The 26,731-nt window shown below is 55.1% G+C and overlaps 11 protein-coding genes across 11 annotated transcripts; 5 read left to right on the top strand and 6 right to left on the bottom strand.

The window, feature by feature from the left end:
- Window positions 1-865: 865 nt before the first annotated feature.
- Window positions 866-1,330, bottom strand: M406DRAFT_342959 (Hydroxyisourate hydrolase; the record flags this gene model as incomplete). Its single annotated transcript, XM_040921820.1, has 1 exon — window positions 866-1,330. The coding sequence occupies one exon, from the start codon at window positions 1,328-1,330 to the stop codon at window positions 866-868; it is 465 nt and encodes a 154-aa protein (XP_040771755.1).
- A 740-nt stretch (window positions 1,331-2,070) lies between these two features.
- On the top strand, window positions 2,071-3,793 carry M406DRAFT_296198 (anion-transporting ATPase). Its single transcript, XM_040919234.1, has 2 exons — window positions 2,071-2,695; window positions 2,779-3,793. Exons 1-2 carry the CDS (start codon window positions 2,297-2,299, stop codon window positions 3,412-3,414), a joined length of 1,035 nt encoding a protein of 344 aa, XP_040771756.1. The 5' UTR covers window positions 2,071-2,296; the 3' UTR covers window positions 3,415-3,793.
- Window positions 3,794-4,608: 815 nt separating this feature from the next.
- Window positions 4,609-6,778, bottom strand: M406DRAFT_296201 (DWNN-domain-containing protein; the record flags this gene model as incomplete). The annotated part of the gene is made up of 3 exons (XM_040919235.1): window positions 6,477-6,778; window positions 4,854-6,413; window positions 4,609-4,721 (listed from the first exon to the last, which is right to left on the bottom strand). Exons 1-3 carry the CDS (start codon window positions 6,649-6,651, stop codon window positions 4,609-4,611), a joined length of 1,848 nt encoding a protein of 615 aa, XP_040771757.1. The 5' UTR covers window positions 6,652-6,778.
- Window positions 6,779-8,655: 1,877 nt separating this feature from the next.
- Window positions 8,656-9,354, top strand: M406DRAFT_267796 (uncharacterized protein; the record flags this gene model as incomplete). The annotated part of the gene is made up of 1 exon (XM_040917890.1): window positions 8,656-9,354. The coding sequence occupies one exon, from the start codon at window positions 8,656-8,658 to the stop codon at window positions 9,352-9,354; it is 699 nt and encodes a 232-aa protein (XP_040771758.1).
- Window positions 9,355-10,482: 1,128 nt separating this feature from the next.
- On the bottom strand, window positions 10,483-12,341 carry M406DRAFT_73241 (uncharacterized protein; the record flags this gene model as incomplete). Its single annotated transcript, XM_040925611.1, has 3 exons — window positions 10,483-11,751; window positions 11,834-12,006; window positions 12,131-12,341. 3 exons carry the CDS (start codon window positions 12,339-12,341, stop codon window positions 10,483-10,485), a joined length of 1,653 nt encoding a protein of 550 aa, XP_040771759.1.
- A 1,042-nt stretch (window positions 12,342-13,383) lies between these two features.
- Window positions 13,384-14,968, bottom strand: M406DRAFT_296206 (release factor). The gene is made up of 2 exons (XM_040919236.1): window positions 14,831-14,968; window positions 13,384-14,721 (listed from the first exon to the last, which is right to left on the bottom strand). Exons 1-2 carry the CDS (start codon window positions 14,916-14,918, stop codon window positions 13,505-13,507), a joined length of 1,305 nt encoding a protein of 434 aa, XP_040771760.1. The 5' UTR covers window positions 14,919-14,968; the 3' UTR covers window positions 13,384-13,504.
- Window positions 14,969-15,611: 643 nt separating this feature from the next.
- On the top strand, window positions 15,612-17,312 carry M406DRAFT_334399 (putative tryptophan--tRNA ligase; the record flags this gene model as incomplete). Its single annotated transcript, XM_040920932.1, has 4 exons — window positions 15,612-16,372; window positions 16,463-16,655; window positions 16,741-16,839; window positions 16,905-17,312. The coding sequence occupies 4 exons, from the start codon at window positions 15,612-15,614 to the stop codon at window positions 17,310-17,312; spliced, it is 1,461 nt and encodes a 486-aa protein (XP_040771761.1).
- A 1,168-nt stretch (window positions 17,313-18,480) lies between these two features.
- M406DRAFT_342966 (gamma-glutamyltranspeptidase) lies at window positions 18,481-20,558 on the top strand (the record flags this gene model as incomplete). The annotated part of the gene is made up of 3 exons (XM_040921821.1): window positions 18,481-18,645; window positions 18,785-18,803; window positions 18,907-20,558. The coding sequence occupies 3 exons, from the start codon at window positions 18,481-18,483 to the stop codon at window positions 20,556-20,558; spliced, it is 1,836 nt and encodes a 611-aa protein (XP_040771762.1).
- A 34-nt stretch (window positions 20,559-20,592) lies between these two features.
- On the bottom strand, window positions 20,593-21,446 carry M406DRAFT_358339 (glutaredoxin). Its single transcript, XM_040923871.1, has 3 exons — window positions 21,329-21,446; window positions 20,957-21,251; window positions 20,593-20,861 (listed from the first exon to the last, which is right to left on the bottom strand). The coding sequence occupies exons 1-3, from the start codon at window positions 21,353-21,355 to the stop codon at window positions 20,689-20,691; spliced, it is 495 nt and encodes a 164-aa protein (XP_040771763.1). The 5' UTR covers window positions 21,356-21,446; the 3' UTR covers window positions 20,593-20,688.
- A 715-nt stretch (window positions 21,447-22,161) lies between these two features.
- On the top strand, window positions 22,162-23,044 carry M406DRAFT_268828 (flavo protein; the record flags this gene model as incomplete). The annotated part of the gene is made up of 2 exons (XM_040917967.1): window positions 22,162-22,719; window positions 22,805-23,044. 2 exons carry the CDS (start codon window positions 22,162-22,164, stop codon window positions 23,042-23,044), a joined length of 798 nt encoding a protein of 265 aa, XP_040771764.1.
- Window positions 23,045-23,149: 105 nt separating this feature from the next.
- Window positions 23,150-25,069, bottom strand: M406DRAFT_348271 (uncharacterized protein). Its single transcript, XM_040922371.1, has 2 exons — window positions 24,031-25,069; window positions 23,150-23,908 (listed from the first exon to the last, which is right to left on the bottom strand). The coding sequence occupies exons 1-2, from the start codon at window positions 25,031-25,033 to the stop codon at window positions 23,772-23,774; spliced, it is 1,140 nt and encodes a 379-aa protein (XP_040771765.1). The 5' UTR covers window positions 25,034-25,069; the 3' UTR covers window positions 23,150-23,771.
- Between the last annotated feature and the right edge of the window lie 1,662 nt (window positions 25,070-26,731).

Here is a 26,731-nt window from a genome sequence, read left to right on the forward strand (position 1 = left end):
AATCCTCCAAGTGAGATGACGGGTTAACTCTCGCCGGGCCGATCTTCACAACCTCAAGTCCCTGCACACGGGGTTTGACTTCATCCTCTTCCCAAATGGGTAAACATAAAACACACACACACACACACACACACACACACCTCACACATGTTCAACGCGTGGAATAAATCTACCGTTGGGCGAACATAGCCTTTTCTTCTTCTTTTCTTCGACAATTCGGAAGCGTGGAGTTGGATTTGATTTTCTTCTGGGAACTGAGTCGGCTTGGCTCGGATGATGACATGAAATCTCTTTTGTCTATTCGGCACACCGAAGGAACACCAAAAAACAAAAAAACCCTTAGAGATCACTGGCAAGGCAAAAACGATCCTGTCTGCTGGAACAAGACGGGGTCGTCCTGAGAACAAGAGGATTTTAGACACCCTCCTTCTTACCCTGATTACCTACTTAAGTATGTCTATACTTGCGTCACCTACACGCATCCATCACACTCGCTACATTGCGTAGTCGATATTCCTCTAATAGTACAAATCCAAACTCAAAACAAATCCGGTGGCCACTGGCTCGGAAAAGTCCTCGTTCTTGCATCTTTGTGATATGATATAATTCTTGAACAATTCTCTTGTTCATAGTGTGATATGTTCTCGAACACGCCGCGGGTTCATTACTGAGGAGTGCATCGTCAATTCCAAAGTTCCGCCTTCTAGAGTCTGCTGTCAATCTCATCTATTGACTCTCCATGGTTCCCTTCAAGGCCATGAGAGACATGTGTGCTCTATGCCTAGGCCGTCCCACGACATCTTGGAAACATCTCCGTCCAGCTCGGCCACTGCAATACCCTCACCCCTCTTTATTCTTCCCTCTCTCAGCTCCCCCGGTACGTCGAATACCCAAACGGCGAAAGCAGCAGCGGCACATGGTAATGCTGCCCCTCGGCAACCTCAAAGACGACAGCCACCTCGGGGAAAAACGTCTCCCTACCGCCCGCAGCAAAGTAAGGCCCCGTGTCGAACCGCAATGTCCACCTGCTGCTGCCGCGAATGTCGCCCAGCACGTCCTCGAGGGTGTAGACGGGGACTTCGCCTGGGCTCTGGGGTGAGGAGTAAGGCAGCCAGGAGCGAACGCGGCCGTCTTCGTCGGTGCGGGACTCGAAGACGATGGGGAGGGAAGTCGGGTGGGCGGTAGGTGCTGCGCTGCTGAGGTCGGAGGAGGGGGCTGGCGTGGTGGTTGGGGGCAGGGTGGTGTGTTCTAGGCGGACGCGGACGTTGCGGGCGGGCTGGCCGAGAGTTGTGTCGAGGATGTGGCAGGTGATGGGGTCTTTGGCGGCCATCTTGGGGGATTTATGGATTGGTGATGGTGAGTGGTTTTGCGTGGGGTTTTTGGTTGGAAGGAGGAAGATTGTTCACAACGTCTGTTCTTAGGTCGAAGATGGCCTTGGGTCCTGAAACTGAGCTGAGGGTGAGGGATGACACCTGTGTGTGCGCGCGCTGTATGTTGGCTGGTCGGGGGGCGCCAAGAGGGAGTAGAGACGATTTGTTGGTGGCCCTGCTTCTTTTTCATATGAAAAGACGTCCTGTCGTGGGGTCTGGAAGGGTTAGCGGGCGCTGCCGTCCGTCTGGAGAGCCCCGCCGTCACAGCCTAGGTGGGCGAGGTAGGCGCCGAGTCAGGGACAACCTCGATGGGACTTGCCGAATGCAGATGATAGGTTGGTTGCGTCCAAACAGCTGTGAATATGTGGACCATGGGTAGTAAGAAGTAATAGATTGTCAATGTATTAGGGTAATTACAGGACGAGTACAAGACGAGCCTTCGATTTTAGGGCAGCGATGCTAAAATGTAGAGGCCTTTTGCCTACTATGATGATGCGTCTAGCCATGTCCACTGGAGGGGTAACAACTGACCCAGGGACTCGGTACCGACAACGGCGACGGAACCCTTGCCCCGCCATCCCACCATGGCCGTAGCGGAGCAGTGACGCTGCCAGCGAGCTTTTAGTGGGTGGCGGTACACTAGTGGTGCCTGCTTTGCGCCTGACAGCTTCACACGCACCCTGTCGTGTTCGCGGTTCTAACAGTTTCCACCGCCAACCATCATCACCACCACCCATATTTCTGTTCACACGTCGACTTGGCCTCCTGCGCGCCTCCACACCACCCCATTCTCCAGAATTCAATGCACTCGTGTCGAGCTCTTCTGCGCATCTCGAGGTAAAGAGAGAAGGACAAGACAAGACAGCACAGACCTAGCCGATACAGCAACAGAAGGAGAAAGAGAGAAGGAGAAAGAAAGAAAAAAAATGTCGTCCGCCCTGATCAACGCCGACGACCCAGACGCCCTGGAACCGACTCTGCAGTCGATCCTGGACCAGCGCTCCCTGCGCTGGATCTTTGTTGGCGGCAAGGGTGGCGTCGGCAAGACGACAACCTCCTGCTCCCTCGCCATCCAGCTCGCCAAGGTCCGCCGCAGCGTGCTCCTCATCTCCACGGATCCCGCCCACAACCTGAGCGATGCCTTCAGCCAGAAGTTTGGCAAGGAGGCCCGCCTCATCGACGGCTTCGGCAACCTCAGCGCCATGGAAATCGACCCTAACGGGAGTATACAGGACCTGCTGGCCGGCCAGGGTGAGGATGCCGGTGCCGGTGGTGGGGACCCAATGGGTGGGATGGGCGGTATGATGCAGGACCTGGCCTTCGCGGTAAGCTAAGCGATACCCGAAGAGAGGGGATTCAAGAAGTATCTTTAGGCTAACTGGTCGACTCTTGGGCGTTGATAATCTAGATACCAGGTATTGACGAGGCCATGTCCTTCGCAGAGGTGCTGAAACAGGTCAAGTCCCTCTCCTACGAGACCATCATCTTCGACACGGCGCCGACTGGCCACACCCTCCGCTTCCTGCAGTTCCCCTCGGTGCTTGAGAAGGCCCTCGCCAAGATCTCGCAGCTTTCCAACCAATACGGCCCGCTCCTCAACGGCTTCCTCGGCAGCCAGGGCGGCGGCCTGCCCAACGGCCAGAACCTGGGCGAGATGATGGAGAAGCTCGAGTCGCTGCGTGCCACTATTGGCGAGGTCAACACCCAGTTCAAGGACGAGGCGCTGACCACCTTTGTCTGCGTCTGCATCCCCGAGTTCTTGAGCTTGTACGAGACCGAGCGCATGATCCAGGAGCTCGCCAGTTACGGCATCGACACCCACAGCATCGTCGTCAACCAGCTGCTGTTCCCCAAGGCCGGTAGCGACTGCGACCAGTGTAACGCCCGCCGCAAGATGCAGAAGAAGTACCTAGACCAGATCGAGGAGCTCTACGACGAGTTCAACGTCGTCAAGATGCCCCTGCTCGTCGAAGAGGTTAGGGGCAAGGAGAAGCTTGAGAAGTTCAGCGAGATGCTGGTGAAGCCCTACGTGCCACCTTCATAAGGCAGAGGAGGCCTCTCATCCGCTTAATATCCATGGGATATGGCACATGAGAAAGAGAGGGGGGGGGGGGGCGGGGAAATGGTCCATACGATGCTTCATATGCGGTCCGCAGGCTTGATGGAGGAGAACTCAGTAGGGGATGGCAGAGGAGGAAGGGCTCTCCAGGAACAGCAAAATCTGCTGTGAGCAGAGGGAATGCATGAAGCTGAGAAAGATAATACGCTGCGCATCCATGGCAGGTGCGCCAGCTTCGTCTCATACTTGGAGTATGTGTGCGTGGGTGTGGGTGAGTGAAGAAAAGAGGGTCACTACAAAGCATATAAGCATAGACAAGATGTTACAAAGTCACATGAGTAATACAAAGCCAATTGGTTGTTTGAAATCATCGTCAGATTGATTCAGTCGCACGCAGAGCCTGCGCTCATATCAGAGGCTCGCCTTCAGCTATCTACCCCTGTCCCTCTCTCTCCCTCTCTCTCCCTCTCTCTCTCTTCCTCTCTAATGAGCCAATATGCTGCTTCCAGTCGGAAGGATGGGACCGAGGCGGTCCGAGTCCGAAATGGGCACTTCTGAAGAAAAAGAATAATAATAAAAAAATAGGCAAAACGGAAAGGAAAAAGAGAAAGTCCAGGAGGCCATGGTTTCAACCCACCCCCTGTTCCGAAATTCCCCTTTTTCTCGTGATCCACAAGAAAAGCACGCGTTCTGCGGTGCGTGCTCAAGCTCGAGGAGAATACAAAGAAGAAAAATCATATCAAAAGCTTGAACCCCGTCCCCCCTTAACGCCTTCAGTCATGCTTTTTCCCCCCTGTATGTGTGACCGTGCCTGCCATGAAGGACCTCGTGTACACAAAGATGCCATATAGGTTGAGATGGGATAGTGACATATGACCCAATGACCGTGATGATGATGATGATGATGATGATGGTGCCCATCGCCACACGCCACTTCCCTCCTAGAACGCCGACCGTGCAGAGCCTGGAATAGGCCACCCTCTCAAGATGCCGAATCGAAAATGTGCCGAGAAAGGAAAGGGAGAGAACAAGCGCCACCCTGGAGTGGAGAGAGATGAGATGAGGTGATGCATAGGCTGAAGAGGCTGTTTGCCACGCGCACCACATTGAATAGCCGGACAATTAGCCACGAGGAGGGGCATTCCGGAATGGTGGTGTGCTGACGTACTGCTCGCTTCCCTAGAGCTCGCGGTAGTCGCTGGGCCGGACACGGCGCTGCTTGTTCTGATGCCGGTGCGGGTTGACGGGCTTGCGGAAGTAGGCGTCGTCCTCAGGGCCAACACCGCTGCCGCCTCCCCCCCCGTTGTTGTTATTGAGGTTCATGCTGTTGTTCATGTTTGGGCTGGGCACGAAGTTGCCACCGTTCCGTGGACCGGTAGGCGGGCCGCGGTTGAAGTTGTTGTGATTACCGTTCATTTGGCGACCACCAAAGCCGTTGTTGCCGTTCATCTGGCCATTTGGGAAGCCACCGTTCATGTTGTTGTTGTTGGGAAAACCACCGTTCATCATCATTGGGTTCATCATGGGGTTCATGCCCATGGGGTTGAAGCCGTTCATACCACCGAAGCCGTTCATCATGCCAGGGTTCATATTCATCATGGGATTCATCATGCCCATACCCATGTTCATTGGCATAGGCATGCCCATCGGGTTAAAACCGTTCATGCCCGCCATGCCGTTCATACCATTCATGCCCATGAAATCGGGCATCATGCCCATCTGCTGCTGCTGCTGTTGCTGCTGCTGCTGGGCGGCCTCTTTGGCCCTCTGCATCGCCTTAGGTGCCTTGGGAGCTTTGGCCACGGGATTCTCGGCGTCCTCTTCGGCGGGGCGCTTCTTGGAGGTGGTGGATTGCTCGCCGTTGATAGTGGGAGCGGTTGATGGGTCGTCCTTGACGAGAGCGGTGTTTTGTGAGGGGTCTGCAGAGGGTGACTTGGTCGAGGTTGGGGGGGTGGGTGACTTGGACTTCTCCGTCTTTGTGACACCATCAATCTTGTCGTTATCAGCAGACTGCTCCTTGGCGGCCTCAGCAGTGGGCGACCTGATATCCTCTGGGGTCTTGGACCGCTCTTTCCTGGCAGCCTCCTTCTCCTTCATGTATTCGTCAATCCTTTGCGTTGCCTCGTCGTCAGGCTTGAGGTCGTCGATGAGTACACCCTCCGTCTGGCACGAAGGACAGACCAGGTCGCCCTCGATCAGTGCATTAGTAATGCAGTCGTTGCAGTACGTCTTCGCACAACAGGGTGTCTTCATTGGGTCTATGAACATCTTCTTGTCGAGTTCGCACTCGATGCCCCTGTCCTGCAGCTCCTTCTCGTCCTGGGCTGCGAGCTTCTTTGCCTCCTCTGAGCCCTGCGCCTTGGCCTTGTACTTGTCCCATGTCTTCTTGTCGGGCTCGGCGACCACAAACTCGCCGTCTGCGGTCACCATGACCCCAGATGGTTTGTTGCCATCTTCATCATTTCCCTGCGCAAGGACGGTAGCCTTGTCAACGGTCTTGAGGAAAGACTTGGGGATACCAGTAGTGCGCTTGATGCGGGGCCGGTCGTTATACTCGGGATTGTCGTTGGTAGGGCACTGCTGGATCCAGTGGCCCTTTTCGCCGCAGCGATGGCAGATGTAGCCGTTTGGTGGTTCGTGGTCAGGGACGTTGGCAGGCTTCTTCTGACCTGGTCTGAAGACTGGCGTCTGGTGAGACATCTCCTCCTGCTGTGTTTTCCACTGCTCTCCCTGTACAGCGAACATGGCCATCATCTTCTCTTCCTCTGTTTGGGCGCTCGCCATCTTGGCGGCAAGATCCGACTGCGACTTGGCCGAGGCGGCTGCCTTGGTTGCTTGCTCTCGTCGGGAGTGGTTCTTGGCGGTGACTGGCATCTTTCCCGAGACATAGCGGGCAGCACGACCCGCGCCAGGTCGCATGGCAGGAAGACGACGGGCGAGGACCGTGGTCGAACGGGTGATGACAGAGGTATCATCGTCGTACTCTGGGGGGATTGTCAGTAGGCTGAGCAATGCAAATTATAAAGCTACACCAAGAAAAGACTCACCTTCACTGCCGTCTTCGTTATAGAGGGCAAGGTCGAAGTCTGTGCCACTCCTATCGAGGCCATTCTTGATGATGATGTCGCGCTTCAGTTCAAAAACAGATATGCCGGTGCCGTCGAATTCTATTCGGCGAGGCTCCTTCTGCGACATAAACTTGACAAAGACGCAAGCCGACATCTTGGGCTATGATCACGTTGCGCGTGGTATTTGTGTTGTTTTGAAGAGTTGTAAGGGAAAGCTTTGCGATACAATTGATGACCCCAAACAGGGTGGGAGAAGGCAGTATCGTTACCAGAGGAAGATCACTGCAGGTAAGTTTGGGCGTCGTAGGTTGTAAGTGATGCGCCTGCAGTTGAGGGCCGCACAAGAAGGGGTGTGGGGGAGAGTGGAAAAGTTGCGATACGCGATTTGTTTGTTCTTTTCTGATCTTGTGTGCAAACAAGATGGACGTCTCTGCGATACGTCTTCCTTGTTTTTCTTCTTGTCTTCCTTTCTGATTCTTGCTTCAACTTGCGGGACGGGGGAGAAATATCAATTCTGATTGTACTCGAGAGGACAATAGTGGTTGATTGGGAACCCCAAGAGAGAGAAAAAAAGAGAAAACTTCAGAAGAGAACAATACAGGTCCGCCAGCAGGCTGCCTATTCATGCGCAGTTCGATATTCTCCCAAACGGAAAAGATCAAAGCGGATGAACAGCAGAACCCATTCCTCAATAATGCGCCCAAGCTGTACCAACCCCAGAGGCTATAACCCCTTCTCTTGCCAGAATCCTCCAGGCGAATTCTCGAGCAGTAAGAAGTATGTGTATCACGGCAAGGCTACGGCCAAGCGTTTGGTCCTGTCACCAATCTGAAAATGATCTGAGAGGCAGATGAGCAAGGCAATTGGGAGAGAAGCGGGAGGACGACTGGGAGAGACGAGGGCGGCGACAGTCGATATAGAGGTCGTAATGTAGATTAAAGAAATCCTCCTTGTCAAGAAAGCCTGTCGCGCAACGCCCGCGGTCGTCTTGGATGGCAGTTGCGGAGTTGGTGATGAAAGAATGTCGTGGGTGGCTGTGGTTGCAGAAGGCAAAGAACAAAGGCACGCAAAAGAAACAAAGCGCAGGCAATGAAGGGGCTGCACTCTGACTTGGGGTTCCTGTTGGCAATCTGGCGCTAGTGCGGATCTGCTTATGTCAGTCAAGGCATCCAGGGAGTATTAGTCACCTCCTGGCTGAGGCACATGGTCAAGCAATCAGTCAGCCAGCCAGCCATGCACTGAAGGTTCCAGCAAGCCTGTTAGTCATGAATCAACCTCCTATATCTTGGGGCAATAGAAAAGTAAATATCGGTAGTTAAATCTAGCAACTAGTCATCTAGATATCAAATAGGTGAAAATTCTCAACTCAGCAAGTTCTGTCATTGCTGGGAGGTCATTGGTTTAGCTGTTTGTAGGAGAGCCCTCTTGTTAGATCTTTAACGAAAAACACACCAAAGTTGTGTGTGGCGAAGATAGTTTCTTAACATATTATCGATGACATGGCTAGACTGCAGTGTGGATCGACTTGTGTGACTTTGTATGGGTGACCATTCAGCTCCTTCTGATTGAAGCTGCTGGTATGATGATGGCTAGGGTCTTTTGGCCCAAGCTCCTTGCGCTACCCCAGATTGTCAGCCAGATTCGGGCCCGTCCTTGCGATTTTGGAGTTCAGCCCATAGATCGTTCGATGCCTTTCGAGCCTGGCGTGCCTGGGCACCAGTGCGCACCACCCTCCACATTATTCGCCTCCTCCGCTCGACTGACTTGACGACATCACCATACCACCTCCCTCCCTGCCTCCACTCCAGTCCTACCTACTTACCTACTATTGCCTTGTTTCATCCTCGGATCATCTGTTGTAACAAGTCAATTTACTCTCAAGAATTCTCGAGCTCCTCATGGAGCAATCGACCTGAGCTGCCCCGGGAAATTCACAAGAGAATTCACCCGCAGGAAGAAAGGAAAAACAGGCGCCCGAATCACCCGCACCTCAGCTTTCAACGCCTCCCCCGCCACGCGTATCACCATCTTCCCGATATTATTCCTCCCAACGATCTCTCTCTATCTTGCGATCTTTGCACTTAATCTGTGTACAGATCGACCAATCCTAACCTCGCATTCTCGAACCTTTGCTACTACATCTTGCACTATCGCCAAAATGGTCCTCACCCACACCCAAAACCACACATACTCTCACCCCTTCCCGACCGTTACCCTCGCCTACTTTCTGCGGTACTGCTCCCCGCAGGTCAACCCGTTTGCGGCACATGTGCTCAGCACCGATACCATCTCGACCCATGTCGACCCCGCCACCGGGAGGCTACACACCACCCGTATCCACCTGAAGAAGTCCCGTATTCCTTCTGCCGTCGTCAAGCTCCTCCCTGCGTCGCTCACCGGCGGTGGTGGCGACAAGAAGTCATACATCCTGGAGACCAGCATCGTGGACATCAACGAGGGATGGATGCGCACCGAGAGTCGCAACCTCGATTTCGTCGGTGTTCTCTCCGTCATCGAGCGGCAGACATACACCGCCCCACAGCTACCGGCCGCCAACACCACCAGCACTGACGTGGCCACCACCACCATCTTCCGGTCGAGGGTTGGCGAGAAGATCAGGGAGCGCATGGGCCAGGCGTCGCAGCAGGACAGCGCCCAGGGCGGTTGGCTGGCCAAGTCTATCATCCAGCGCAGCATCGAGTCGATTGCGTCCCGCAAGACGCAGGACCAGCTCGGCAAGAGCCGTGAGGGTATGCGCGTTGTCCTGGAGAGGCTGAGGAATACCGGTGTTAAGGGCATCCTAGAGTTGACCCGGAGAACGAGGGAGGCTGCCCTCGCGGAGGGAGGTGCGTTGTGAGCAGCAGGTCTGGACGGGGGGCCCCTAGATGGCCTTCGAGCCTCATGCGGTCAACGTACACACGCGAATAACGACTCTTCACGTTGGGAAAAAGAGGGGGGGAAATTGCTTTTCGCAGCAGCGGCACAGACCTCGGGATCAACCAATCCAGACGGGGCTGCTCACATGTCACGTCCCGCCCTGGCTGATCCCTACCGTCTCCATGAAACCATGTGAGCGCGGCATTCCCTGAGAACAAGGTCTCGCATCATATGCTGTGCAACCAGTCCTACACTTTGGGTTTCTTTCTTCTCGAGCAAGGCGTTACGTTTTTTTGGGTTACTGGCAGGATAAGGCACTCGACACTTGGGCAAGTCGAGACGGCATTCGGGGGCTGAAACAAGGATGGAAAGAATCGTCTCCCCCCTCTCTCTTCTCTTTATCTATCTCTCGCTCACGGTGGACACTTTCTGGGCGCAATCCATCGGTAGTGGTGATTCATTCGCCGCTCCGTCTTTATGTATATTATGGCTACCAAAAATGAAGCTACACGCCTCGGAAGTTGTGGATGGCAAGGTCGCACACGGAGATATCAACTCCATACGAAAAGAAAACATCATTTCAAGATATTATTGTGTCATTGTGCACAATGCACCGTTGTTGTGTCTTGATACTTCCACTGAATTTGACCGTCAACTCCTCTCTCTCTCTCTCTCTCTCTCTCTCTCTCTCTCTCTCTCTCTCTCTCTCTCTCTCTCTCTCTCTCTCTCTCTCTCTCTCTGTGTGTGTGTGTGTGTGTGTGTGCACCCTCCTTCTGACCAGCTCCGCTTGTTTGGGCGGGCATTGGTGATTGCACAAACATGTTTGAACACTTGGCACTCGAGGTGAACAATACTTGCTAGACTCTAGCACATTTTAAATGAATGGAAAATCTAAGTGGAAAAGCAAATACCACAATCAGGCACCAGCAGCGCATGTCGTCTTTTGCGATCTTGGAAACATGGAGCAGGCCTCCAAGTTATCGATACATATTTATATTTGGTTCACCCAATACTCGCTATACTATATACACGAAAAGCATCGACGGCCAGGTCAAGAAAATCTCCCAACCCAGCAGCAGCCTAATAGAGGGGCCGCCCTTTCTCTCTCTCAAGGGAAATTCCCAGTCTCACCCACCAGACTCGCCTGTGGAACTCCAGGGTCCGTCGTGAAGGCGTCTGTGGAGCTCAGGTTAGCCACCCGGCCCAGAAGCACCTCGAGATGCCTGTAGGCGGCAGTCGGCGCATATTGCGGGACCATGTGGCCGGACAGGTCGACGCCGACAAAGGTCAGGCCGCGCTCCGAGACGACGGAGCCAAAGACACCTGCGCCGGCGAGCGTGGACAGGTCGGTGTAGTCGTTATAAGGGACGTAGAAGGGGTCGGTGGGGTAGGACGAGAAGCCCTGCTGGCCGCCCCAGGTCATGTTCTGCAGCTGCAGCAGGGTGCCGTTGGCGAGGAGGACCATGTCGAGCCCGCCGTGGCCGATGATGACGTTCTGGGTGCGGTCGATGACGCCCGGGAGGACGGTCACGGCCGAGGGGAGCGAGGTGTCGTCGCCGTGGACAAAGACGTTCTCGTTGGCGCACTCGGCCCAGTCGATGTGCGGGGCGTGGATGGCGTCCTGCACGTCGGTGCGGTTAAAGTAGATGAAGGCGCCCTCGGGCTCGTACTCGAGGCTGCCGGGGAAGCCGAGGACGTCCCACAGCAGGGGACAGGTCGTGGCGACCTGGTAGATGTCGAAGCACGGGTTGGTCAGCAGGACGGCGTCGAAGACGTCGTAGTAGATGTTGACGCAGCTGTAGTTGTTGATGCTCGGCAAGTCCTCGTAAGCCGGGAGGGAGGCCGTGGGCGGGAAGGCCAGGTACTCGTCGCGGAAGGCGGCGTAGCCACAGCTCTCGTCGCGGGCGCGGATGTCTGCCAGGAAGGTATCGTTGAGCATGAAGAGGCCATTCCACGTCTCCACGAACGGCAACGTGACGTATTCAGCCTGCAGATCAGAGTAGGCGATGGACGGGTCATAAATCAGGATCCCGTCGACGCCGTAGTACGTCGTGTCGTTGGTGTCCAGCATGGCGCTGGCGATGTAGGGAACGAACATGCCGGCGTACGACTCGCCCGCGATGTAGATCTTGTACCCTTGCAAGCCAAAGGTGTCGACAAAGTTCTTGAACCAGCTCATGAACTGTGCTGCAACGTCCTCCTCGTTTTCGGCCGTGACGGTGCCCTGCGAGAAGCCTGTGCCGATGGGCTGTTCGACCCAGACGACGTGGGTGAGATGGTGCCAGCTCCAGGGGTTCTCAACGGGCTTGTAGGTGCCATATTGCCAGAGGAAGGGACCGTTCTCCTGCAGGAGACCCTCAAGAGACGAGCAGCCGGGCTAGACACCACAGATATATGTGAGCAATTTGGAATCGTGGCTAGAATCGACATAAAGCAAAGAAAGATGGAGGGAGCCTTACACCTCCATTGAGCCAGATCAGGATCTCCTTCTCAGCCGCTGCGTTCGTCGAAGGGAAGAACCAGTAGAACAGATAATTGCCATCTGCGTCTGTAGTCACTGGAATTGACCCAGCGTAGGACTCGCCGACATCGAAATCCACATCAGGTATCGCAGTACCGTCCACGAGGAACTCTAGTTACAGAGGCAGAGAGCCAAGATCAGCTTGTTGTCTCTTCGCCGCCCAAAAAGGGGAGGAGGGTTCGATGCTCAAGGCATGCTTAAACTCTCGTCCTTCCTCCTTCTTCTTTTCACTTACTGGAAGTGGTGTTTGTCAGGAATTGATACTCTGTAGTATTGTCCCGTTTGTATCCATGGTGTTCCTGGCGCTTCTTAGGCAAGTCGACCTCAGGGACGCTTCGCCCGGCCTCGGCACGCCTCTTGTCAAAAGCACTGACATGGCGCGTCGATCGTCTGGCGCAGGCGGCGCCCGCCAGAGCCAGAGGGCAGAGGAGGTGTGACCAACGCATGTCCAAGCTTGTCCTCACAGGGGCAGAGACAATGGAAAATAGGGCCGGTTTGAGTGGCACACACAGAGAGAAAGAGAGACTGAGTGAATGAGTGGCTGAGAGGCAGAAAGAGCAGCGGGCTCCGTCCTCCTCGACTCAAAATGGGCCGAGCACATGGCTATATGGACTGGGCGTGCGCCATAGTACTACAGAAGAGTAGCGATCATCACCTTGTCATCACGCATGAGGCGGCGATCCTAGTCGCCGAGGTGGTGGCTCCGCCGGTTAGGTGGGTAACACCATAAAGACTCACACCCCTGTCCTGCCTCTCGTTGGTATGTGATGCATTCACGAGATATTACCACTCAATAATCATACCCGGACTGGAAGGAAAGATAAGAGAGGGGCTTGGGGGGGCCCAAGACAAAGATGGAACCTTGCTCCGTTGCGACATGGAGATTGGACCCCAAGCAAGCAGGCGAACCTCGAAACACTTGCCAGAAATTGCAGGTTCGCCCTCATTTGATGAAGTCATTGTTGCGACAAAGGCGTTCGCACACGATTCTGAATGGACCAATTGTACATAGAACATAGAACACTGTGTAGTACTATATATGTAGGTCTCAGACTCTAAAGGGGGTGATAAGTAGCACGCCTATAAGAAAAAATGAGCCCGAACAAGATAGAGTTTGTGCGGGTCGCCAATGACGCTGCGGTACTGTTGACTGTGCATTGAATGTGGAGTTCGGTGTGGGCTTGGCCCATTTAGGGAGGTGGCTCAGGAACGCAGCCAGGCGAGGCTGGGATGTAAGGCTGGGCTGTACCTGTCGTTGCCGGGTAGCCGTTGATAAAGAACAGTTCTAGAAAATTTGTTAGGCGGAGAAATTGTGGTTCCTTTGAACTCCAAAATTGGCCATTCGTTTGCATGGAGGGAGAATTCTCAGGACTTGTTGGGTTGCGTTGCAGTCATGGGGGATGAGAGAAAGACATCCTGAGGCCACTTTCGGTGATTTTGAATAGACAGCCTTGCACCATGGTAGCCCTTGAAGACAAGACAAGTAGGCCTTGGGGTCCACGAACGGGACCAATCTGATGTTGCATAAATCTTCTTGGAGATATTGCTCTGTGTTGAGAAATGGTATCGTTGTATAGCTGAGATAAGTCCTGTCAAGCTTCGCTGGGACTTATTTCTTACCCTTGCCCTGCTTCGCCGTCGCCGCCACCGCCGCTGCAGCAGCAGCCTCTTCCTCGGCAAGAACAACCTCGATGTCCCTTGCAAGACGCCACTCCCTCACACTGTCGATAATCTTGTCGAGCGTCTCGCCTCCTTGGAGGACGTTGGGGAGATTGTGCGTGTCGACGCCGCTCCGGTGGTCTGAGCAGCGATCTTGACTGTAGTTGTATGTCCTGATCTTGTCTCCTCGGGTTATTTTGTCTTTGGAAAGGACGCTATCCCTGAGATTCTTGGCCTCTTCCTCCCGAGCCTCGCGGCGGGCAATGGCGATCCTCGACCGCAGGATCTTCCACGCGGTATCTCTGTTGGCCTGCTGGGACCGCTGGTCCTGCATGCTGACCTGGGTGCCCGTCGGCAGATGCGTCAGTCGGATGGCCGACTCGGTCTTGTTGACGTGCTGGCCACCTGCACCCCTCGCCCGCATGGTCTCGACCCTGACCTCGGTCGGATCGATGTAGAAGTCACTCTCAGGGTTGTTGAAGTCGTTTGCACCGGACCCGCCGCTGTCAGGAAATGAGGGCAGCACCCACACTGCCACGGCGCTGGTGTGCGTCCTCCCCTTGCTCTCCGTGACCGGCACCCTCTGGACGCGATGTATGCCGGCCTCGTTGCGGAACATGTCGAAAGCGCCGGGCACCTGCACCTCCAACACAGCCTCCTGCAGGGGCAGCTCGCCGTCCGAGCCCTTGACGTCGCCCGCGCCGTCTGCCGTCTCGTACTTGACCACCTTTGTCCGATAACCCTTGCGCTGGCAGTAGAGCTGGTACATCTTGAAGAGAGAGTCTGTGAAGAAGCGGCCCTCGATACCGCCCGGACCGGGCCGGAACTCGAGGATGCAGGGCAGGTCGGCGTACGGGTCGACGGGGGTCAGGCTGGCGGAGAGCTTGTGGCCCAGGCTCCCGATCTGGTCATGCGTCGTCTGGAGCTCCTCCTGGGCGAGCTGCCGCATCTCTTCATCTTTGGACTGGAGCAGGGCCCTCAACTCCGTGAGCGAGGACTGTGCCGTCTCATAGTCTCGGAGGGCTGACGCCACACCAGCAATCTCGCCGGCACGCTTGGCGAGCTTGGAGTCGAAGTCGCTGGCAAGCTTCTCGTTGAGCTGATCGTGCTCGACGGCGAGCTTGCGGGCGCGCTCAAGTAGGATCTGGGGTAGAACAGGGCGGGTCTCTGCGCGGACGGGGACACAAGCATTAGGAGACTGCTTTTTCTTTTGTGGGCAGCACAAGTACTATGGATCAATTACCATAGATGGGAGGAGCTCTCTGGAAATACTTACCGGTTGTGGCTCTCCTGATGAAGCGTAGAGGTATTGAAGGCAGTGACCTCCTCAGACAGCGTCTACACACCCATGGTCCCGCCAACATGGTCAGGCATTATTGGGTGGGAAGCTTGGAAGATTTCTCCTTTCGATTCCTGACAAGTTCGCAGTAAATTCTCAAGCAACCTTTGAGTTAGTTCCAGGTTCCTGCAGATGGCCCCCAGAACTTATTGCCGGCCGGGAAAGGCGGCTTGTGGTAATAAACCACCACAGGACCCTGCCTGCAAAAGTACGTACCTGAGCTCGTTCACCCTGCTGATTCGCCTGTACATAGTGCTTATAGAATGACAATGGAAATCCAGCAATTGACCGACAATCTCCTTCATTCTCACAAAGAATCAGACTTTCCTATGGCTGATAGTTGCTTAAACAGTGCCAGAATGAGATACACTGAACGTAGTAGTACTTGAATACACATTCCATTGTTTAATAGCCAAGTACTAAGTCCAGCCCCTCAATGAGGGACTCGCCCCACACTTTTGTGCCCCTCCAACTTTTTGAACCCCTCCAACCCAAACTTCCTCCGGTGAACAGTCACCGCACCATAGTATCTCTCGTAACCACTTCACTCAACCACCCAAACTCATACAGTCCCTCTCAGCCATCCACTCAACCTCTCCCCACACACGGTGCGCTCTGCCACTGGGACTCGTCTTGTCCTCCAGGAAGGAAAAGGCGTCACACTAACGCAGCTCAACCCAGCTCGGTCGACCGACCAATCCCAGTCGGCCTTTTCACGATGAGTAGTGTCACCGCCGAGGCTCTCAAGGACTCTCCTGTGCCCGCAGAGACGAGCACGGGCAGACAGACTGTCGATCCGTACAATGTGCAGGGAGAAGTCGACGAGCACGGCAACGTCAAGGCCATCGACTATGACAAGCTCATTGTCGAGTTCGGCACCAAGCGTATCGACCAGGAGCTCCTCGACCGCTTCGAGCGGGTCACCGGCCAGCGACCCCACCGCTTCATGCGTCGTGGTATCGTCTTCAGCCACCGCGATCTCGAGGCCATCCTCGACAGGTACGAGAAGGGGGAGCCCTTCTTCCTGTACACAGGCCGCGGCCCGAGCTCTGACAGCATGCACATCGGCCACACCATCCCCTTCTCCTTCACCAAGTGGCTCTCTGATGTGCTCAACGTGCCCCTGGTCATCATGTTGACCGACGACGAGAAGTTCCTCTTTAATGAGAAGCTGACCATCGACGACGTCTACCGCTTCTCGCGCGAGAACACAAAGGACATCGTCTCGTGCGGCTTTGATGTCAAAAAGACCTTCATCTTCAGCGACCTGGAGTACATGGGCGGTGCCTTTTACAAGAACGTCCTGCGGGTCGCGAAGCTCATTACTTACAATCAGTCCCGGGCCATTTTCGGCTCGGATGGCAGCACAAATGTCGGCAGGATCCATTTCGGTGCTATTCAAGGATCAACTGCATTTGCCTCCACGTTCCCTCATATATTCGGCGAGGATAGAAGTGTTACTGACCAGATTCCCTGCCTGTACGTTTCATCCTCTCTTTTTTCAAACTGCTACTTTGCTTTCCTTCCTTTTTTCTCAGCTCTTTGCAATTGCTAACGACATCGATTTAGTATTCCTTGTGCTATCGATCAAGATCCTTACTTCCGTATGACCAGGGATGTTGCTGCACGCCTTCACATCGCTAAGCCGTCTCTGATTCACGCCCGCTTCCTGGATGCCCTGCAGGGGCCCGGATCCAAGATGTCTGCATCTGTCGATTCTTCAGCCATCTTCATGAAGGATACGCCGAACCAGATCAAGAACGTAAGTCAGCGGCACACGAGAGAGAGGGGGAGAGAATGTATCCTTTCCATTTAGCTGAATTCTGTATGCTGACTTTAATTCTCAGAAAATCAACAAGTACGCCTTCAGTGGTGGCAAGGAGACCGTGGAAGAGCACCGAGAGAAGGGCGGAGATCCCGATGTCGACGTCAGCTTCCAGTACCTAGTGAGTGCCACCCCTCTAGTAAAGAAGCTTTTGTCTCGAGCACCGACGGCTAACCTGCCATCCAGAGATACTTCATGGAGGATGACGACGAGCTGCAGAGGATATACGACGCGTACAAGAAGGGCGAGATGCTGACGGGAGAGCTCAAGGCCATCTGCATCAAGTACCTGCAGGAGTACGTGAAGGAGTTCCAGGACAACCGCGCCAAGGTCACAGAGGCGACGGTGGACGAGTTCTGGGCGGTGCGAGCCCTCAATGACTGCACGGGCAACCCAAGAGCACCACTCAGCCTGCCCATCCGGGTCAAGGCTCCGGCCGGCTTCGATGCCGCGGGAGAGGGTGCAGGCGATGGGCAGGCAGGCGATGGTAAACTGTCCAAGAGCCAGCTCAAGAAGATCGAGAAGGAGAAGCAAATCGCCGCCAAGAAGGCCGCCAAGGCCGCTGAGAAAGAGGCGTCCAAGGCTGCGTCGTAAGGAATCGATCTGCTCGGGTAAGGGACGCCATGTTGTTCAAAATTCAGCTCGAGGGAATCTGGGGCAAGAAGCAGGGTGCTGCTATCAAATCTAAAGATGCTGATAAAGAAGGCTTGCCCGTACATAGTATACAGCTTCGGTGTATATACACACCCGTCTTTGATTGCTTACATTATCTTGTCTGTCTATTGGGAATGGCTTTTGTCATAGCGGCCTGGCAAGGCTTGCACTACTAAGAGATCATGAACTCGGATGGTATTTCAGACCATCAGGGGCCCATACGATTCCAGCAGGTGTCTTGAGGAAAGAAAAAGAAAACATAATAAGAGAAAATCCACCAATCACAATCCAAGCTCATGAGACTCCCCTCGAATAGAATGTTATAAATTGTACAGACCAAATCACATTTTGCCGGTTGTCCACTTGGGGACACTTTGCCGGTATTCGAGGTGTATAGGCTTGTTATGGTTGATGATTATACCATGTGTAATAATCGCTGTAGTAGCATGCATTATGTACGTACAGTAGCAACAAATGGGCCTGGATCCACCAAAGCCGTAGCGCCGGGTAAAAGGTCATGATATCACGATAGGCCGTATTACAGCGCATTGTACTGACAGTACAGCGCTCTCAGGGCGGCCATCAACTGGGACCCTGCAACGTTGAACGTATGCGAAGAGATCTCCGCGGATCGGGGGCGGCCCCGGCAAAAAAAATCCAGTACGTAGGGTGGTGTTTCATTAGAGGGGTTTTCTTGACGTCGACGGGAAGACCTAAGTATTTTGAAGGATATCAATCATTTGGGGAGCTCTAAATCATTACTACAAGGCAACAAAGTTACTTAATGTTCTCTCTTGTGAGAGAACTTATTACCATTTGTAGGTATACACACACACACACATATACACTCATCTTCCTTCATAGCATGGTGATTATTCCTTCTCGCCTCGCCAGCCTCTGCCGACTAGTTTTCTTATACAAAATATACATACAAGACTACTTAGAACCGGCAAATACTTATCCGGGTCGCCCCTCACCCTCACCCTCACCTCCTACTCGCCGCCCTCCTCCTCCTCCTTCTCCCTCCGTAACCGAGCATCTCATTTTTTTCTTCTTCTTCTTTTCCTATTCAACCAGTTCCAGGTTTCCTTCCCCTTTGCTCTTCAAGATGCCTCTCTCGACGCCCTCGCTGTTCCCGCCCGGGCCTATCAAGTTCGCCCAGTTCAACAGCAGGAGGAGCGTGGTCCACAGCACCAAGGGCATCGTCGCCTGCACGCAGCCGTTGGCGGCAAAATGTGGTATTGATATCCTCAATGCTGGAGGCAATGCTGCTGTGAGTTTTTTTTTTCTTTCTTCTTTCCCCTTTCTTTTCCCTTCCAACGATGATAATATGCTCTTCTTCCTTGGGCCAGGAACGAGAGACGAGAGATAGATAGAACCAAAGCTGATTAAAATATCGTAAAAACAAACAGGATGCTGCGGTCGCTGTTGGTATGTCACTTTTCATTCCCCCTCCCCTGTACTAGACTTGTGAGTGAACAATTATATAGAAAGACAACTTCTTTACTGACGATTATACTACTGTCACACACAGCCGCCGGTATGAACATGACAGAGCCCTGCTCAACAGGCATAGGAGGCGACATGTTCTGTCTCTACTACAACGCCGCCACCTCCACCGTTCACGCCCTCAACGGTTCCGGCCGCTCAGGAAGCAGATGCACCCTATCTCAGCTCCGCTCTGACCTAGGCCTCCCTGCCGAGGACAACGCCAGTGCCCCGGATCACCAATACGCCAAGATCCCCATGTCCAGCGTGCACGCCGTCACCGTCCCTGGCGCCGCCGCGGGTTGGGCCGACACCGTTGCCCGCTTCGGCTCCGGCCGCCTGAGTCTGGCACAGGTCCTCGCTCCCGCCGTCGCCTTGGGCGAGGAAGGATTTCCCGTCAGCGAGCTCGTGGCGCACTATTGGGGCCGGGCGGAGCAGTCCATCCGCGACGCCAGTCCCAACTTTGCCGAGATGCTCAAGGCGGATCCTGGCAGCAGCAGTGGTGCTGGTGGCGATGGGTACCGTGCGCCACGGGCGGGCGAGATCATGAAGAACCCTGCCCTGGCCAGGACGTTTCGGACGCTGGGGGAGGAGGGCAAAAAGGGGTTCTACGCGGGGCGGGTGGCCGAGGAGCTGGTGAGGGTGGTGCAGGACCTGGGCGGGCACCTGGAGCTCGACGACCTCTCGCACCACCTCGAGGCCAGCAGCAGCGATGCCGACGCCGTCGAGCCCATCTCGCTCCAGTTCCGCGGGCAAGGCCTCGAGGCGGGCGGCGGCCTTGAGCTCTGGGAGCACCCGCCCAACGGACAGGGCATCGTGGCGTTGATGGCGCTGGGAATCATGCAGGAGCTGGAGAAGCAAGGGCAGATCCCAACTTTTTCGGCGGCCGAGCACAACTCGGCGGCGTACCTGCACGCCGTCATCGAGTCCCTGCGCATCGCCTTTGCCGACGCGAGCTGGTTCGTCACGGACCCGGACGTCGTGCGCGTGCCCACCGCGGAGCTGCTCTCGCCCGCGTATCTGGCCGAGCGGGCGCGTCTCTTCGACCCTACGCGCGCCTCAGACGCGGGGTTCGGCCACGGCAGCCCGGCCCTCAACAGCAGCGACACCGTGTACTTTGCCTGTTCCGACGCCCAGGGCAACGCTATCAGCTTCATCAACTCCAACTACGGCGGGTTTGGCACCTGCATCATCCCCAAGGGCTGCGGCTTCACCCTGCAGAACCGTGGCGCCAACTTCGCCCTTGGCCCGGCCGACCACCCCAACATCTACGCGCCGCGCAAGAGGCCTTACCACACCATCATCCCGGGCCTGGTGACCAATCTCAGCGATGGCAGCCTGCACTCGGTATTTGGCGTCATGGGCGGTTTCATGCAGCCCCAGGGCCACTTGCAGACCCTGCTAGGCCAGGTCATCGCGGGTCTCAGTCCCCAGCAGGCCCTGGACGCGCCCAGGATCTGTATCGGCGCCAGCAGCGAGACTGTGGATATGCTCGTGAGTGTCGAGGAGGGCATGCCCGAGGAGACTATCGAGGGGCTCAAGAGGCTGGGACACAAGGTCGAGGTCGTCAAAGGCATGAGCAGGGCACTGTTTGGTAGGGGCCAGATCATCAGGTGGACAGTGGACCCGGTCGAGGGAACCGGCGTGTGGTCGGCAGGGAGTGATCAGAGAGGCGACGGAGCTGCATATCCATTGTAGATGTAGAGAATAACCAGGTGTTCTGTAAGCTTCTTACTCAGCCGTCTTCTAATTAATGGCGTGATCAGTCAGATTCTATACCAGCCCGATTCCCTCGTACGGCCAAATCTCTTCGCCTGTGGGTATTGTTTTATTTCTGCTCAGGCTCGGCCTCCTCGGCAGGGGCCAAGACCTTCTTCTCCTCTAGCATCTTGGCCAGCTCTCCGTTCTGGTGCATCGAGACGAGGATATCGCAGCCGCCAATGAACTCCTTGTCGACGTACAGCTGGGGGATGGTGGGCCAGTCCGAGTACTCCTTGATGCCTGTCCGAGGGTCGTCGTTACCCAACCTGTCAGCTTCCCATCTCGCCGTAAACACAAGTGTCCCGCGCGTGTGTATGTCTGCATAGAAAACCCACCTGACCGAAGTTCCGCATCCTCCAGCACGTTGAACGCAGCAAACTTGTTAGGGTCCACACCCTGCAGGCCCAGGATCTGGATGCTTGCCCTCGAGAAGCCGCACTGAGGCGTCTCAGGTGTTCCCTTCATGAAGAGGACAACTGGTGCAGAGGCAACTGCCTTGTCGATGGCTTGTCTGGTTGCATCGGAGAGGAGTCGTTGTTGGACGAGGTTCAGCATGGGTGACTTGATGTTGATGAAGGCAGGCCTTGCGGCTTGTGCTGCTGCTGGTCGTGCAGCCTGCCGAAGCAGCTGCTGCAATTTTGGAGGTGATTAGCTATAGTGAACCATGGGTGATATAGAAGGTCGGAAGGAATCAGAGGATATCTTACTGATGAGAGTACTGATCTTGAGAACATGGTGGCTGGTGTTCCGTGGCAAGGCACAATGACTTGGGGAGCGTCGCTGGTGGTGGGAATTTCTCAGCAGCAGTTCTGGAGGATTGACAAATACAGCTGCTATCAGAGGTTGGGCCCCTCCAGCTCTCAGGGCGATGATGTAAGTAAGAGAAGGGCATGGCACTGTAGTGCGATGACCCACTCCTGGCAGCCACTATGTACAGTAGGTGAGCCTACCCCACTACAGCTGGGCTCCCTACAGCAGCAGGGCGCCGCTGGAGTCAGTAGCAGCACCAGCAACACCTGTAAATTGCTCTCACTCTAGTCCGTTGACCTCTCTACACCCCTAGGCACTGAATGGAATGTCATGTCATGTCATCTACAGAGGACACTCACAGAGTGACCAACAATATGGTTTCTTTCCCAAAAGAACTACCTAGTGAATGATATAGTCAAAATTTTCTTTTTCTTTTTCTTTTTCTTTGCTGCCCAAGGGTTTTTACGATTACTCTAATGGGCAGCCGAAATGATTGTTAGTTTGTCAGCAGTCGAAGAAGCTGGCTTGAATTTGTTTCTCGCCTCAAGCCTCAACTTCAGGAAATGACTCTAACTTGAGACTACACTTATATATCCTCTGGTTCTCCGACAACCATAGTCAACCCCCTATTGATCAAGCACAACCTTTACGACAGTCTTGAGACCCTCACTCACCATAACTTCTTGGTAAGAAAAAAAAGGGGGGGAAAGAAGAAGAAGAAGAACAACAACAAGAAGAAAGGAAACATCTTCATCCATCGTATCCTCTACATTAGTGCCAAAACCCTTCAATGGCCACCACAGCTACTTTTCCCCCCTCCTCCTCCTCCGGCCACTCGGCTCCCAACGCCCTCCAAGAGCTCGCCGCCTCCCAACAAGACGGCAAAGTCCATCTCCTCCTCGCCGCCTCCGGCTCCGTAGCCACCATCAAGATCCCCAATATCATCCACACTCTCCTGACCACCCACTCTCCCAACCGCCTCTCCATCCGCCTCGTCCTCACCAGCTCCGCACGCAACTTCCTCGCAGGCCAGTCCGCCGAACAACCCCCTCTCTCCTCCCTCCTCTCCCTCCCTGGCCTGGACGCCATCTACACCGACGAGGACGAGTGGGGCCGCGGCGACACCATCGGCCCAGAGGGCGTCTGGACCCGCGGCGCCGGCGTGCTGCACATCGAGCTCCGCCGCTGGGCACACCTGCTCGCCGTGGTCCCTCTGTCCGCCAACACGCTGGCCAAGCTGGTCAGCGGGCTGTGCGACAACCTGCTCACGAGCGTAGTGAGGGCTTGGGATGCCGATGGGCGCATCGATGGCCGCCGGAAGAGGATCCTCGTGGCGCCTGCTATGAATGTAAGTGACCAATCCCACAATGTGTATATGTGCTTGTGTTTGGTCTTGGGTTCGCTGAAATTGAAATGATTCAAAAACCGGGCAGACTGCCATGTGGCTCCATCCCTTGACGGCCAAGCAGATCCGTGTGCTCAGCGAGGACTGGGGCGTCAAGGAGGCCGAGGACGGGACGATCGAGTCTGGCTGGTTCGAGGTGCTCAGACCGCAAGAGAAGTCGCTTGCCTGTGGCGACGTCGGGGACGGTGCAATGAAGGAGTGGACAGAGGTGGTTAAGATCATCGAGGCGAGGTTGGAACTGGCCTCTACTGGCGAGGGTCCTCGATGAGAGCAGCAGCAGCAACCATTCTTTGCTCTCCTTTCCGTGAGGATGAGCTGACTATACCAGTAAGACAGGCAGATCATATCACATCATACCCTCGAATAGCAGAGACGAAACATGAGGAATGCTTTCATTTTCATTGTACACTACACACCACCCTAGCCCATATAGCCCCGGTGGCTATCTTGCTCTCCGTCATGATTTGTGTTCCATTCCATTATTCCCATTGAGCAGTTCATAGCTTCCATCCTTCCCTTCTACGCTTCTCGCTCACTCTTCCTTGTGATGCCCAAGACCTCGGGATGCTCGTCTTCAAGCACGAAACGCCCTCAGAAAGAAAAGACAGTCTGAAGGAATAGTGAACACCGTTCTCCGATATATTTTTTCTCCCTCTCTTTATCCCGCCACCTCAAAATGCAACTCCTTTCTCCTTTTTTTCCATGTGCCCCCATGCCCAATGCAGTGCGAAAATAATGAAAGCCCAGAAGACGTCGGACTCGCAACCATGTGTCCTCTTTCTCCCGATCGCGAATATGTAATGTACAAAGAATCCTGAATCGCAATCCGAGTGATACTCATCATGACGTCCTTCAAAGTAGAGTGACTGCATTTGTCATGTGTTGGGTATCCGCAGAAGCGACAAACAATGCTCAATGGACCACTGCAAAATCGAAAGCTCCTCCAGCGCAGATGGCACCGAAATCCTCATTTGAGGCTTGTTTCACCATCTTTCCTACGTAGTAATACCCACCCGTGCTCGAGGGTGTGCCGCCATCATGGCTGTTTGGGTCATGCCGAAGAAAGTCCACGTTATGCTATGCCTGCAGTTCTCATCGACCCAGTCCCTCCGATCGTTCCAAATGTGCCCTCCTAGTCATGCCGGAAGGTACACTGTTCGCCTTTCTGGCACATTCCTTTGGCCCAGAACACGCAGGGCTTCGTACCAATCTTATCACGATTGACACCACGCTGGTGAGGGCCGCTGTTATCACGGTTGTTCTTGCCGCCACGGTTTTGGGTGCGGCGGGAGGTGTGGAGGCTCTCGGGCTCGCGGTCCCGATCAGAGTCTCGGTCACGGTCACGAGCTCGGTCGTGGCTGTCATCGCGTCGCTGACCGATGCTAGGAGGCTGCTGATGAGCCTGCTGTTGCTGTTGCTGCTGCTGGCTTGGAATTGTTGTATGACCAGAAGCTAGCGACAGAATGTAGGCCAAGTATTTGGAATCCTGAGGGTTCGGGGCCTGGGACTGAGCTGGCTGCGGGTGCGGCTGGTAGGCTTGTGTAGGCTGCTGCTGGACGCTTGTAGTGGCACCCAGGGTCGCGAGCAGTGCTTGAATCTGGGGGTCGGCGGCACTGTTGGCAGCAGCAGACTGCTGTTGGGCCTGGGTGGCCTGGGCAGGAGTGCCGCTCAAAGCTGCCAGTACAGCCTGTAGCTGCGCACTCTGATCACCCGTGGGCTGTGCAGGAGCTGGCAACGGCTGCTGCTGCTGCTGCTGCTGGGCGTAATAAGAAGCCCAAGCAGCAGCATTGGGATCGGTCGCGGCCTGAGGTTGAGCCTGCTGGTGTTGTTGTTGCTGAAGTTGGGCGTAGTAAGCCGCCCAAGCAGCCGCGTTCTGCTGGTCTGCCGCAGTCTGGGCAGCCTGAGGGGCAGCCTGAGGTTGGGTGAATGCTGTCTGTTGTTGGGCCATCTGCATCGCCGTCTGGCGCTGGGCAACTTGTTCAGCACGCTGCTTGTCTTTGTTGTAGCCGTGCCACCATTCCGCGACCCTGTCCTTGTCGTGCTTCATCCACTCGGGCGGTTCGGCGGGAGGGAATGGTTTGCCCTTCAACTGCTCGGCAATCTCCTCGCACATGTCGATCGCGCGCTGCAGATTGGGGTCGGCATAATCGTGGCGACGACGCGTCTTGGGGTTAGCTGGATCGACAGGATTTGGATCCTTCCAATTCTTGACGCGGCTTGAAGTGAGGAGGGCATAGACTTGTTGGTCGGGAGTCATCTCCTCAACCGGGGCAGGTTGAGGAGCCACGTTGTTGGCGGCCGCGTGCGAGTTGGAGGCATTCATGTTTGCGACGTCAGAAAGCTTTGCGAGTTGTCCTTTCTGTGCCCTGCGCAGCGCACTCAGTCGTGCCCAAGATGAGCCTCGAGAAGTAGCTTCAGCCCAACGAAGATTAATCTCGGCCAGCCTGGGATCATTTTGTTCGAGTTCGTGGGTGGTGCCTGCTTGCATGTCGGTGTCTCCCGCGGGTGGAAGGTGGGGCGACTTTGGTGTAGGTGGGATATCAGATGGGTCAGTATAGACAGCCATTAGCTCTTTGTTCTCGCGCTCGGCCATAAGTTTCTGTTGTTGCGTTTCGATGCTGCCTAGGCCACCACGGTTGACAAAGTGTTTCGCGCGCAGTTCCTGCGGAATAACCGTCAAGTCGACCCCTGTAGGCGAGAACCATGGCCGGTAAGGCAGCTCGTCGTCTTCCTCGTCTTCTTCGTCGGCCTGCATGCCACTAATCAATGCTTGCTTGAGCATCATACCCTCAGACCGATCGTCATGAGCATCTCGGATCATATTGCTTGCCCTGCCCTCGTCCTCCTCGGCATCCTTGTGGAAGATGCGAACCTGTGTCAAATCCTCGCCCTCTTTCCAGCTGACTCTGAGATGACGCCGCTGTTCCTTACGAAGGCGGCGGGCCTTCTCCTCAGGGGTTTCCTCTTTGTCGCTTTTGGCATCCTTGTCAGGCGGTGAGCGTCCGCTTGCTTTTGGCTTCGAGTTCGAGATCGACTCCAACAAGGCACCAATACCACCCAGCTTTGAAGCAGAGGGCGCCTCGGCCTTGACAGGCTCCGTCTTCCTCATCTTGGCTACCTCCGTCTTCTTGAGGAGGTCCTTCTTGACATCTGGCTTCGACTCAGCCTTGGCACCGTCAGCCTTTGCTGGCAATGGCTTGGCGACAGGCTTTGTTGGAGGCTTCTTCACCCCCAACATTCCGCTACCAAAGAGCTTGGACTGCGCAGGAGCAGGCGTCGGTGCCGACACCACCAACTTTGCCGGAGCTGCCTTCTGGCCGCCCTGTGAGGAGCCTGACTCTGTCGCGACCCTCTTTACGGATTTGTCATCGCCCTCCTCTTCTCGAGGCCGCTTGACTGTTGACGAGCTTGTTGAAGATGTAGCCGATACACGTCCCGCCACTGCGCTCATAGCCTTCTTCTTGGCTGTCTCGGCGGAACCAGGAGCCTTGGCATCCGAAGAACCGGAGCTTGACGGGCCCTTGGCAGATGCGCTGGAGTCCGGGGTCGAGGTCCGTTCCTGTTGTTCCCCAGCTGCCTTCAGAGTCTCTTTTCTGTTCTCTGCGTTTTCCTTGATCCTCTTGACGTATTCTCGAACCTCATCATCGCCCTTGGTCTCAAACTTCTTGCTGATCTTGGCAAACTGGAGACTAGTCATGAGGAAATCGCTCTCAATCGTTGTCACTGCTGACATCAGCCGGAGCACATCCTTAGGCATCTTGCCATTGTGGTCGGCAGAGTTGTTAGCGTGAATCAGACACGACACGAAGTCACTAATCAGCTTTTGGTTGCCTCCCAAGTTAGCTACAACCTGGGGATCGCCCCACTCGTTGGCTGCGGCGACTGCTCGATCGATGATCTCTAACTTCCGCGCCATCTTGTCCTCTAAGATTGCGCTGTCCGCTTCCGTTGCGCT

The sequence above is a fragment of the Cryphonectria parasitica genome (genome assembly GCF_011745365.1).
Source record: "Cryphonectria parasitica EP155 unplaced genomic scaffold M406scaffold_9, whole genome shotgun sequence".
NCBI classification, from domain to species: Eukaryota; Fungi; Ascomycota; class Sordariomycetes; order Diaporthales; family Cryphonectriaceae; genus Cryphonectria; species Cryphonectria parasitica.